The sequence below is a fragment of the Globicephala melas genome, chromosome 8 (genome assembly GCF_963455315.2).
Source record: "Globicephala melas chromosome 8, mGloMel1.2, whole genome shotgun sequence".
Classification (NCBI taxonomy): Eukaryota; Metazoa; Chordata; class Mammalia; order Artiodactyla; family Delphinidae; genus Globicephala; species Globicephala melas.
In genome coordinates, this window is record NC_083321.1 from 24,185,009 (window position 1) to 24,198,498 (window position 13,490).

Genomic DNA, 13,490 nt, shown 5'->3' on the forward strand with positions numbered 1-13,490 from the left:
CAGATGGTCCTAAGGTTTAATTCAGTGAAGACAGTTTTGAACGGAGATATGTACAGACTTTGGATTTATCGCAACCCACCACCCGAGAATCTCGAAGAACTCTAAAAACTGGATTTCATCCACCCATTGGTTCAAAGACTGAGCAGCAAGTGAAGCACTCTAAAGTTAGTGGTGTAGTCGTGCCCCTGGCCCCTCACTTGCTGGTTTGCCCACAGTGCCTGCACAAGACGGGCTGCCATCGCTGAGTGTTCAGCGTGGGAGTGATATGACCTGATTTATATTTACATGGGTTAGAAGCATCTGGACAAGTCTTTACAGTTTATAAGTCTCTAGCACAACTCTCTAGCAGATCTTCACAAGCTCTCAGAGGAAGCCGTTTCCACTCCCATTTACAGAAGAGCAGACTGAGGGCTTGAGAGGGTAAGAGGGGCACCCAAGATCACAGCTAGGAAGAGACAAATCTGAGCTCAGGCAGGGAGGTCCAAGGATAAGAACGCAGTGAATTCACAGTGTCAGACAGGCGGGTGAGACCTCCCTCCCGCCCCCCCCCACCCCGGGGGAGAGAGAAAGACCCTGGGAACCGGTCTCCATCAAGCACCTCCTGCCCAGCGTGACTTGGGCTGCTCGCTCTCAACCACTCAGGGCCTCTTCCCCCACAGGCTTGAGTTAGCTGGCTCTGGGTGGTCAGAGAGGGTGGGCATCTGTCCAGCATCCAAGAAGGAGTGAGCCAGGGATGGGGGACAGACGAAGTGGCAGTGCCAGATAACAGGGGCTGGAGAAAGAACAGGATCCCGACCCAGCTGTTGACAAATGCCCCCGGGGCTGCCTGTTGCGTGTGATTTCCTGTCCCATTGTTGCGCCCACGGGTCCCCACAGAAAAGAAGAAGACTGGGAACTGCCAGCCCCAGGGGTGTTTTTGTCGCGGGGCCGCCACAATGCCCTTTGTCTCCCAGAGGGCGCCTGGCTGCTGGGAAGTCCCAACTGAAGGGAATGGAGTTTGCTTTCTTACAGAAGGCGCCTTCTTAGGCTGAGCTGTGGACTTTGCAGACGCCGAGGATGGGCCAGGATAGGAGCTCGGGCGATGTCTGGAGTCCAGCTGGGCTGGTTTCTGGCCTGCTCCTACTTGCCTGCCAGCCGGCTCCCCAGGTTTCCCTCCTCCCTCAAGACCAACTGCCTCTGACAGCCGCTTCCTTTGCTGCTTTAATATTTGAGATTTGGGGGAAGAAAGCTCTTAAGGGGTCCAGAGTGTCCCTTTGGGGCCCAGCCCAGCACCCCGTTCCCTGCTGCCTTCAGGACTGTTGAGGCTATGGGCGCGGAGGCTGGAGTTGGGCAGAGTGGGGCAGTGGGCACACTGGGGCGACTCTTTTCTCCTTCACGCTCTGCCTCCCAGTTCTCCACCAGCCAGCAGGCTCAGAGCACTTGGCGTATAGCAGTTTGGTCTCGGGAAGGACCTCGGAATCTCTCTTTTTAGAGCCAGACAGATCGCCGTTGGCTAGCTATGTGACCTCAGACGTGTGTCCAAACCTCTCAAAGCCTTGGTTTCCACATTTGTAAAACACCCTTGCAGGGTGGCTGTGTTAGAGGGTGACGTTTTCAGAATGGCCTCTTACCTGGCACGTAGTAGGCCCTCAGCAAGTCTTAGCAATGTGGTTTTGCTGCTCAGAAGCCAGTGCCAGCGTCTCCCCTGAGGCTGCAGTTGGGCCGTGGGTGCAGAAAGCAGGGTCAAGTGCTGGGAGCCTTTTCCTCTGGCTGGGTCAGAGTGTACCGCCGTCTCCAGCTCAGGTCAAAGCCACTAGCTGCCAGTCGGGAATCTCCCGCCAGGCCTCAAGAGCCCCATGCCTCTACCTGCTCCTGGAAGTTTCTGGAAACTCTTTACCTGACAGTGTGAATGGGTCACCTTTCTGCCTTAGACTGTGGGGGGGTGGGGAAAGCGGGTGCTGTGTGACAATACTCAGCTGAATCCGGACAGGAACACCTATTCAGAGACTGTAAATAAATGACCCCACCCCTGGCCCACTGCCCAGCAGCTGCCTGTTGGGTCAATGGAGCAGGAGAGCTAAGCCGTTGGGCCCTCCCAAGCTGACTTGCTGGCAGAGGCCAATCGCTGGTGGCAGTGCCCTCACCATGATTCTGAAAGTGTGTGTTCAAAAGAAGGGGTGTGTGTTTGAACAGGTTGGAGGCCCTTGACTGTCTGGCTTCCACAGGGTGAAAGAGCTGTGGTCTCTTGTCAGCCATCACAGACACCGAGCCTGGGTGATTCTGAGTCTCTTGCATCTTCGTGCAGCAGTGAGCCCCGAAGGTAAGGTGCAGCCGCGAGGCCAAGGGAGCCACACCCCAGCCACGCGGAGAGAGGGAGGCCTGCTTTCACTGGGCTCCATTCCACTTGTGTGGGTAGCAGCGATGCTCTGGCCTGCTTTGCCAGCCGCCTGCCAGCTAGGCCGCCTGCCGGCCAGGCCGCCACACAGGGGAGCCTTGGCCTGAGAAATGGGCCAGATAGATGCCCTGGCCCTTGCAGCACTCAGAGCCCTCCCTGCTGTAGGGGGGAGGGTGGAGGGGCGGTGCCCGCATGCAGCCTCCAGTGAAATCTGTACCATCCCACCCACGTAAGAGGCCACCCTGGAGTCAGGCCCAGTTACCAAAGACAGATGGCCGTGTCCCCTCCATCGCGGCTCAAGGCCACATGGACGTCTGCCGAACCACACCTGCCGTCCCCTCCCTGAGACGGCTCCACGTGCCATCCTAGCTGCCCTCCCAGAAACCACCTTAGCCCCCGTCAGCCGAGCTCCCCCAGGAAGCTGTTCCTGGGTAGAAGATTCTCCTGCGGCACGCTTATCTTTTTATCAGGGAAATATTTTCTTTTTTTCTGAAGAGAACCATTTGTTAATACCCAAGCCAGCCCAAGCCTCCAAGAATGGAAGACGAAGCACTTCCCCATTTCAGGAGCTCACCTGCCTGACTTAGAGCTCGGGAGCCCTGCAGAGAGTCCTGGAGTAAGAGCGGACCCCTGAGAACATGTTAGCAGCCAGAAGGCTTTGCCTCTAGGAGTGAGAAACGTTCTATGCATTTCTGTTCTCTTTTTTTTGGCCATACCGCGCAGCTTGCAGGATCTTAGTTCCCCAACCAGGGATTGAACCCAGGCCCTCGGCAGTGAGAGCGCAGAGCCCTAACCACTGGACCGCCAGGGAATTCCCTGGGCTATGCATTCCTGAATTCAAAGGTTGAGTTTCTAACATGGGCTTCTGTGCTGGGGGATGGGCAGCATCAGTAAGTAAAACAGTCTCTGCCTTCAGAGAAATTATAGCCTGAGGGGAAAGCAGACACAAAGAATGCGAACAAACAAAACGATACCAAATGGGCAAAGTGCTGTGAGGGTGCGGTGCTGAGGGCAGAATGGGGACCAGGCTCAGGGCGGGTGGGCAGAGAGGGAGGGCCTCCCACTGCCTGGAGGAGACCCATGAGCCAGGCAAGGTGCCTTACCCCAGCGCCTACTGCCAGGGTGACCAGGTGTTTGTGTTTGCCTGAGACACTTCTCATGTATGCCTGCTGTCCCAGTGTTGTTGGCCGTAGCACTCCTTTTCCCTCTCAGAAGTGGTCTAGTCCCCAGGATGTCCAGGTCCAGAAAAATGGAAAGCCAGGGCCAGCTTACTAAGCTAAGTGGCAGTGGAGTACACTATTTGGGAGCTTGGACATGGGGGGTACCCCGCCTGGGACCGCATCCCAGCTCTGCCACTTACTAGGTGCGTGACCTGGAGCACGTTACTTTACCTCTCCAGCCCTCAGTTTCTCCATGCGTACAATGGGGATAATAATAGTACCTGTTTCATAAAGTAGATACGAGGATGAAATAAGTCAATAGATATAAAGGGCTTAAAACAATGCCACGTGTTTAGCAAATGCTCTGTACACGTTAGTTGTTTGTGTTTCCCAGTTATTCCTGGATGCCTCAGAGCCAGGCCAGGAAGCCCCGATTGTTACCCAATTGGCCTCCCATCCCACAGCTCACGTTTCGGTTCCCTGACGGGCAGCCAATGGGAAGAGGCAGGGAAATCGTTCACAGCTAATCATGACTTGGTTGTAATCTAAATTTATATCCATATGCATATCTGAGCAACTGGAGGTTTTTCTAGTGCCTCTAATCTGTACCAGATGGGTTTTAATAAGAAAAGTGTATTTCCCAGAAGAAAGTCCTAAGCCCTGCCTCTAACAGAAGTCACCTGACCCCACGTGGAGATTCTGCCAGGGGTCAGCTGCAGGGTCTGAGGCAGCGGGGCTGCCAGAGGAGATAGGCCCCGGGGTCAGAAGAGAGATGCCTGCCCGGCTCTGACTCCAAGCTGAGCCAAACCATTCTGGTTTACCAAGCAATTCTAGAAAAAGAATTAGTCCAAGATGTGAACCAGACTAGAATCGCTTCCTTTGTACTGGGAGTGGAATCTGACTTCATTTGGGACAATGTTGGTTTCATTCTCCATGGATGTTTTGGCTTGGTGTTCGGCCACCGTGGCCCTCCAGAAGTCTTGGGGGACCTGTGGTGAGGGCCTCAGAGCTGGCAGAGCAGAGCCGACCTTGACCTTCCTAGAGCAGTCTCTGCTTGAAGAGCTGTCGCTTGATTGGGAAAAGCTTGGCATCTTCTCAGGTTCCTGACAGTGCCACTTGCCAGCTCCCAGCCCAGGCGGCACAGCAGGGTAGGGCGTGGAAGCGGCGTGCTTCCCAGCAAGGTCCCTGAGAACGATGGATTCGGGGGGGAAGGTCACCCCATTCAACGCCAGTGCTCAGCAGTGATTCCCACTGAAGGTGGGGCAGAGTCGGTGCAAGAATTGAGGGCTGAGGGTGGGAGACATTCTGGCCACCCCCTCCCTTGACCATCACCTGCAGCTGTGTAGCTGGTCCCTGTGAGAATCCTCTCCTAGACTAAGGATGCTAACAGGCAGGGTGGACTCTAAGGCAACATGGGCCTCCCCAGACCCTCCCAGCCAGGCCCGCGCCCCAGAGTCCTGTGTCCTCCCAGCCAACAGTGGAAGTTAAGAAACCACTGCCCGGTTTTCCAGGGCTGAGCTCAGGCCGGGTCTCGAGGCCCTGCCCAGCCAGTGGGCACCTCCCAGATCTGCCTGCCTGAGTATTTGAACCCAGTCCTCGTGGGTGGGCGCAGAGAGGACATACCTGCTGGCCCCAGACTTGTCCTGCCAGTTGGGGACAGAGGCACAAGGCCTTCTCACGCCTGGGCCTCCAGTTCCAGGCTTGTGCCCCATCTACCAACCTGACTCTCTCCCTAAGGCCCTGCCCACCTCAAGGAAGAACAGAGCCTGCTTTGAGCTGGAAATTGGAGGCGTTTCCTGTTTCATGTTGTTAAGACACTGCTTATAGGACTGTAATCCCAATCAATCATATGCATGCTGAGTTGGGCAGAGGTTTTTGTTTTTCCCCAGGCTGTAGGGACCTCTTAAAACCAAGACCTTAAGAAGTTTATTCTCTTTCACTTTTTTAACAGGCAAAAATGGCTTTTGCAGGCCTGGTCCTATTGAAGGACCTTGTGAGCCCATTGGCTTGATATTCTCAGGCTCATCTGTATGATTAATTTAAAGAGAGAGGAAGAGAAACTGAGTCATGACACATGGGGCTGGGCCCCCTGTTGCTGCTAAAGGGCTCTGTGACCTTGGGTGAGATGCTCGGCCTCCCCGGGTCTCTATTTCCTCCTCTTCACCCCGCTTCCTGTTAAAGACCCGTTTTCTTTGGTGTATTTTACACCTCCCCCCACGTGACATTAGTTGCTATTTTATGCACACAAAGACAAATGCTCCAGTCGGTGACCCTTTTAAGTGGCTTTGTTTGTCACGGTAGCAGCCTGACCAGATGCGGATGTGCTTGCGTGCATGCGTGCGTGCGTGCGTGCGTGCGTGCGTGTGTGTGTGTGTGTGTGTGTGGTGTTTCTGAGGTTGGTTAGGCTGCCAACGGCATTTAGGGGCGGCAGGTCCCTCACAGTCATCCCGTGCGCACCCGGTCACCACCTTGCATGTTTCTGACCCCATGGCCCCTGGGTCTGTGTTGTCGTTGTCCCTTCCCCTCTTCAAGGTTCTTGACAGCCGAGGCCGAGTGTCTGCACGGCCAGAAACGGTCTCCAGAGCACACTCCACTTAGCGGTTGTGTTTGTTGCTCTGTTTTATGAGTGGGTGGTGGGCAGCTCGCTGGCAGGCTTTTGCAAGCTTTACATGTTTATACTTGCTGGAGGGTTGGGGTGTGTGGAGAGGGAATTGGCTGGACTTGAAGAAGGCTGGAGCTGAGGCATTTAATAGGACCAGATTCCTATAGCCTTTTCTGCTATTATGTATTTTCTCTATCAACACACACTAAAATGGTAGTAATAGTTAACCTTTACCAAGAACTTACCATGTGCCAGATGCTGTGCTAAGCCCTTTATGTACATAACTTCTGACCGTCTTGTGAGGTGGTCCTGTTATTTATACCCATTTTGCTGATGGGGCAGCTGAGGCTAAGGGAGATAAAATAACTTGCACAGGATCACAGTTTAATTCGTTGGGAGTGCAATGGATTGCAGCCTAGGGCTGTCTCCCACCAGAGCCTATGCTCTTGACCTCGGTATAGTAGGTACAGCTGTTGTCATGTGGAGGCTGTGAAATGACAGCAAAAGGGTTTCTCATGATGGAAAATGTCTAGAAACCACTGACTTAACGCCATCTTTAAAAGAAAAACAGGCCCAAAGAAGGTAGTGATCTGCCCAAGGTTACAGAGCCAGTTCGGCTGCTTCCTAAAACTAGGGCTGTCTCCCAGTGAGGATTCAGTGTGGGATCCTCAGGTCCTTAGGCCGGGAGCACGCACATAAAACACACACCATTCTAGAACTGGCTGGACTGGGACAGAATCCCAGCCCCACGCCTGAGAGCAGCCTTGCCTCAGGGATCGACTACATTTGTCTAAGGCAGTGGTTCTCAATGAGACTTCTCAGAGTCCACAGGGTCAAAATTATATTCACAATAATAAGGTGTTATTTGCCTTCTCACTCATTTTCTCACAAGTTTCCAGGGAGTCTTCCAGAAGCTGTGTGGCAGGTGAGCATAGTGTCACTCTGATGGCTGACGGGATATGAGTTTGTGTATTCAGATGTCTGAAGTCTCTGTTTTAATTTCTGATACAATAATTAGCGCTAGAACAATACACATAAATAAAAGCTCTTTCGGGGCCTCAGTAATTTGTAAGAGTACAAAGGGCATCCTGAGGCCAAAGTGCTTGAGAACCGCTGTTCCGTGGTGCCAGACCCAGCAAAGGGGGAGGTCAGTGGCTTGCAGCCAAACTCAGCCTAGGGAAAGGGCAAGAAGAGGGAAACAGGCTTTTTTCTCTGCGAGGGAACCAAGCAGAGAGACCCTGGGGATGACGCATACTCAGTCATTCCCAGCTTTGCTCCCCTAGAGCCTTTTCACTCCACAGTCAGGATGCAGCCATGGCCGGTACAGATGGGAGTTTTTATAGGGATTTTCCAGAATGTCCAGTAATGCAGGCCAGTTTCTCAGCATACCCAGTGGGCTAGATGAAATTACCAGAAAGGAAATAGTAGCCTGGAACCCACAGGCCAAGGGAAGGATGTTACTGAGAAAGTCCATGAATTGCTTATCATTTTACCTTCCCATGGGCCGCAGGTCAGGGAGGTGGGTAGACCAAGGAGAAAGGCCTGAAGGGGTCATTTGGGGGGCTGCAATGGCCTTGTTTGTGGACAGGTGGGCACCAGCCACCACCCCAGAGGCAGAGTGACAATGTTAACCCTGAAGGATTTTTGTATGTTGAAGAATATTAATCAGTGTGCAATTCAGGAAACAGAAAACACATCAGGTGTTTTAAACAGGAAGGGATTTAATGCAGGGAATTTGGTGCCAAAAGAATCATTGGAAGGACTCAAGGAGTAGGTTCAAGGCTGAACCTCCAGGAATGACTCCAAGGACAATACAGAACTTGCTATCAGGGTGGCTACTCCCTCGGAGATAACCCTGGGAACTGCAATTCAGAATTGAAGCTGGAGCCAAGAAGCTTCTGCCATTGCCTTCAGTAGCAGTACTGCTGCCTCTGGAGCACTCAGGAAGCTGGGAAATGGACACCGGAATGCTCTGTAGGGGGAAAAAAATCCCTCCTGTTTTATGAGTTGGCTTGCTAGCAGAAACAAGCAAAGGAGACACAAAGGCGGCCTCCGCCTCACATCCATTTACCAGATCTCGTGCAGCTTCGTCTTAATGGTGAAGCCTAATTTGCAAAGAAGTCTGGGAAATGTAGTTTTCAGTTTTCCACGTCTTCAGCTAAGATGGTAGAATGGAGGCTGAATGAACCCATCCCCAGTATCTGCCCACCTGTTATCAACACTGCGTCTTTTCTTGTGCCGAGTTATAAGAGGCACAAGGCGGGAGAATGAATCATGACACCATCTGATTAGACTTCATGGTTTCCTGAGTTCCCTCTTGGATTTCCCGTAGTGCAGCTGGGAGATGCTGCTTAGAGCGTTCGCGACCACACGCGGCTCTTTGTCTTGGCCGTTGGCCACAATAGGGAAGAATGGCTGGCAAATCCACGAACTGTCTTTTTGTTCACCCTTCAGTCTCCAGTGCTGGTGGTTTAGATAAAACCTTCCCCTTGGGTCGGAAGGACTGACATGTAGAAGTATGTCTCTGAGCTTGCCTTGTAGCATTGGAGTGTAAGAATTATAAAATTCCAAACTAACATTTGGGGGGAATTCAAATGGGCATTCACAATTAAAGAAGATCTTGGAAACGGGAGTAATTCACAAAGGGATTGTTGTTCCTTCCTGGATTCTACAAGCTCCCCCCCCCCCCATAGGGTCCTGGCTTCCCACTCTAACGGGTCCACGTTGTGACTCTGAAAAGTATATGCCATTCTCTTCTGGGCAGAAACAGGACTCGGTCCAGAACTGATAACTTGGATGCATTATGCCACATTCCTGATGCTTGGCCATCCTTGCAGTCATTCGGTTTATTGAGGATCTGTTGTGTCTAGGACCTGCGCTGGGTACATTTTAGAGAACCAGAGATGAGGAAGGCATCGTTCTTGTCCTGAAGAGGAATAATCTAGTCAGGAAGATGAGACGCATTCATTCTGGAATAGAATTGTAAGGGATCTTGGAGAAGGAAGAGATTATTTTCTTTGGAAAAGGGATGTGGGGAGGCTTCTAGAAAGAAGTGGCATTGGAACTAAGCCTTGAGGATCAATAGGATCTGGATGGGCAGAGGTGAGAGCTGGTTTGTTCTTGTGGTGGTGGGAACGGGCAGGGTGGGCTTGAGAACCACTAATGCCTGACGGTCAGGTGTGTCCTGATGAAAGGTGTGAGCCAGGCTTGGAAAGTAAGTTGAGTGAGGTTCTGGGCATCCTTGAAGGCCAAGGCTACAAGGCTTTCCCAGCCTGTGGCCGCCTTGTCACCATAGCGATTGGTACACTCAGTGCACCAGTGAAATGAGCCTAACCTAGAAATATTTTCAGAAATGACAGAACCAGGACATCAAAATAATTTCCAAATGAACCACGTTCAAGAATCCCATCCGATTCTCTTTATAAATAAATAAAGAAAGAAGTGAAAGCATCCTTTGCCCTCAAGAAGAGAAGCTTTGCAAAGTTTGAAGTGACCTAAGCTTTTGAGATCTGAGATCAGCCATGTGAGGGCATCTTGAGGTGACTCCCCGCAGTTGATTTACTCAGGAGCTGAGGGGAGAGGGTGGAGGTCGTCTTCCTGGACAGAGTACCTCTTTGCGTGTCTAGGGGAAAGATGGCAACAGCACAAGGCCTAACGCACAAGTATCCCAGGGTATCAGATGAAGTGGGGTGTGGAGGGGGCATGGGGGGCGGTAGGCATGAAGCCAAGACGGGCAGTCGGGGCCCCTCCACAGCATGGGGTCTGCTGGGCTGTGGAGTGGTCTTCCGAGGTCTTCACCGTGGGGGATGGGCCGGAATGGGCGGAGGACCAGAGTCAAGCTTGGTGGGGTAGGGACGGCAGGGCCTGGGGCGGGGAGGGACCGGCCCTGAGCGGCAGGACCATGGTATTGCTCAGCACCAGGGGGCACTAGTCGCTGTCCTGTGAATGGTGCCCCCTGCTGGCACCCAGAACGCCTGTGACCGGTACCCCCTGAGTTTGTAGCTCAGAGGCCTTGCTGGACCAACCGCCTCTCCCTGCCTCCTCCTAGCTGCCCCACACCGTGGCCATGGGTTCTGGGTGTGACATAGGTCCTGGGACAGGTCCTCCCTGGAGGACCTCGGGCGCCAGCCTGGGGCCACCCTGCCTGCCACAGGAAGCGACATAGGCCCACCTCAGCCCGGGGCTCAGTTGAGGAGGGAGTGGCTGTCAACCACACACAGGTAGTGTGCCATGTGTCGTCTCACGTGGCCTCACGATGATCCTGAGAAGTGGGGACTGCCCCATCTCACAAGTGAAGAAGAAAACAGCCTCGGGGTGTGGTCTGTGGTGATGAAGGGCACAGCTGGGTTTGGAGCCTGGGTCTGTTCGACTCTTTCCTCTGCACCCCAGCACCCAGAAGGCAGGCATCCTCTCCCCTCTGCAGAGAGGGAGACCCCGTCTGAATTCTGTGGAGGGGACAGGAGTCCCCAGTTCCACATGCTGGCAAGCCCCTTCCTTGATGGGCCACCTAAGGCCCTCAGGCTCTGCTTGTGGCCCACGACAGGGGTTCCTTCCGAGTCCTGACTGAGTTCCTGTAGAATGGGGCAGATCGCGTTCTCCGTGAGAAGAGTCAGGCCCCCTCCACCTCCCACAGCCGGAAGGCTGCAGGGGACCCAGCCTCCGCGGCTGTCCTGAGAGTGGGTGCCGAAGGGGGTCCCCTTCTGTGCTTCAGGGAGCAGACCACCCAGGCCTGACCCCCTCTCTCTGCTGCCTCCCAGGCCCTTCATGCTGCTGCCGCCGCTGATGGAGTGGATGCGCGTGGCCATCACCTACGCGGAGCACCGCCGCAGCCTCACCGTGGACAGCGGCGACATCCGGCAGGCGGCGCGGCTGCTGCTGCCCGGCCTGGACTGTGAGCCCCGGCAGCTCAAGTACGGAACCAGGGAGGCGGGGGGTGCGGGGGGGCGTCTCCATGCCCAGTCCTCCTGGGTCGGGAGCGGGCAGCAGGCAGGGGCTGCAGGCGGTCCGCTCGAGCTGCGCTAAGGTGCTCTCTGCACAAGCGCACCTGTCGGAACTGATGTGTTCTGGACCTTGGCTGCTCTCGGGTGCATCCTCTGCAGCCACGGGTCGGGCCCGCAGGGCAGACTCCCATTTGGATTTGGGTGGGAGAGCTTTCGCAGTCTGACTCTTCGGGCCATTTGGGGGTATGCAGCAGAAGTGGGCCTCCTTCCTGCGGTTACCACCATTTTCTGGAGCACTTTCTAGGTGCAGACTGGCTCTGAGCCCTTCCTTTTTACGTGCACTTTCTCAGTCCTCGTGACAACCTCAGAGAAGAAGGGGCTTTAATGCTCATGTTTCAGATGGAGAAGCTGATGGTCAGGAGGAACAGTAACTTGCCCAGAGATACTCAGCTAGCAACGTGGCCATGCCCGAATTTGAACCCAGGCCCGTATGGCCCCAAGCCTGGGCTCTTAGTTACCTTCCCAATGTGCCTCTCTTGTATTGGACTGGCCTCCTGAAGTTGTTTCAGAGAAGCGTTCCCCTGGCCATGCTTGACCTGGAAGAGCCTTGCTTTTTTTTTTTTTTTTTGTCTTCTGTCTCCATTGCAAATGCCAGGACCTCGTTCTGTGGCATGTCCTTTTTACTCTTTGGCATAATCACGACTCCAGGCTGAAGCCACCTGTTGGAAGCCTGTGGGCCCTCTGCAGACGCAGGTTTTATCTGTGACTCTCCTTGGTAGGATGGCTTGGCTGCAATGGGAGTCTGGGCCACTCTCTGCTGTCTCTTTGTTGCTTCGGGGCCTCACCAGGAAGCACTGAGGGGAGAGGATGGAGAGGCTAGAACTGGAGCTTGGCCTCGATGACTGAGAGAGTGAGAGTGCGCCCTTCTCTGTGCAGAAACTATACAGCCAAGAGCTGTGGCCCAAGGCCCAAAAGCTGGAGCTTCTTCCTCCTCAGAGCAGTCCCCTGAGAGATTATGTTAGATGGGAACCTTGTCTCTGACAACTGACAGCTCCCAAGAGCTCAGAGCATGTCTTTAACGTGTTTGTAGAACAGCCGACTTATGTGCTCTTCCTGTCACCGAGCGTGACAAGGCCAGTCACTGCCGATTAGATAGTAATTCCCAGTCCTCCCCCCCCAACCTCATCCTCACACCACACATCAGCCCAGAACAGTTGTGTCACCTCTCATAGGGAGGCCATGTCCTAGCAGGAAGAGCCATGCTCACACACCCCGGTCTCTTCTGCGCAGACCCGAATGCTGTTTCAGTTCCTTCCGGAGGCTGGATGCCCCAGCGGCTACTGAAAAATTCAACCAGGACCTGGGTTTCCGCATGCTCAACTGCGGGAGGACAGACCTCATCAGCCAGGCGATCGAGGCCCTGGGTCCCGACGGGGTGAACACCATGGATGACCAGGTGCGTTCTGAGCGCTCCGCCAGCCAGGCTCAGGACCAGAGTCCACAGGGGTTCGTGACCTCTGGAGCCGGTGGCACAGTCCCTTCTGTCCCAAACCTGAGACCCGCCCACTCAGCTCTGTGCTCTAAGAGGTGGGCTGCTTCCTGAATCGTGCCCTGCCATCCAGGTACAATGTCAACTCAGAGACTTCCCTAACACCCCTTGGAAATCCTTTGTAACAGGGATTCTGCTTCCCCTCACTGGAAGGCTGGAGGTTGCCCTGTAGGGTGTAGGGCTGGGAAAGAGTCCAGAGGAGTCAGCTTGATAGCGAGCTCTAGATCATAATCACTGAGACTTGTATTGGGAGCATCCTGTGTGCCTGCCACGTTCCAGGCCTGTAGAAATCCTTGCCTTCATGAGTTAACATTAGAGGAGACAGATACTGAGAAACACACACACACACACACACACACACACACAAACACACAAACACAAACACACGAGTATGTTAGTGAAAAGTGCTAAGGCGTTAAATGAAGCCAGAAAAGGGGAGAGGAAGTGTTGGAGGCAATTAACAACTTTAGGTAGAATTTAACTTGACTTTTTTGGCTTGCTTTATTTTTATTTTTGCTGTGAATAGCTAACATTTATATAGCACTCACTGTGTTCCAGGCATTGTTCTAAGCACTTTGCACAGAGGAACTCATTTAATCTTGACCACAGCCCTACGATGTAGGTATCATCCCCATTTTATAGATAAGGAAACTGAGGTACAGAGGTCACACAACTAGTAAGGAGCAGAGCTGGGATTAGAAGAACCCAAGTGGTCCAACCCCAGGCTCTTCACCACTGTGGAAGATGCAGTTTGTGTATTCGATGTAGTTTTGTGAGCTCTGCAATATATAGGTAATGGATTTCCTATATGGGTTTAGAAACCCACACAGAAGCATGAGGGAAGTTAAATGACAGCTGAAGGGTC

General features: G+C 53.5%; 1 protein-coding gene across 2 annotated transcripts in view; it reads left to right on the forward strand.

Moving 5' to 3' along the window:
- ABTB2 (ankyrin repeat and BTB domain containing 2) overlaps window positions 1–13,490 on the forward strand; it is a 181,988-nt gene that overhangs the window by 149,735 nt on the left and 18,763 nt on the right. For both annotated transcript variants that reach the window (XM_030864748.3, XM_030864749.3), the window contains exons 4-5: window positions 10,894–11,046; window positions 12,367–12,532. In XM_030864748.3, the coding sequence (XP_030720608.1) occupies window positions 10,894–11,046; window positions 12,367–12,532 (319 nt within the window). The remainder of the gene's footprint in view (window positions 1–10,893; window positions 11,047–12,366; window positions 12,533–13,490) is intronic.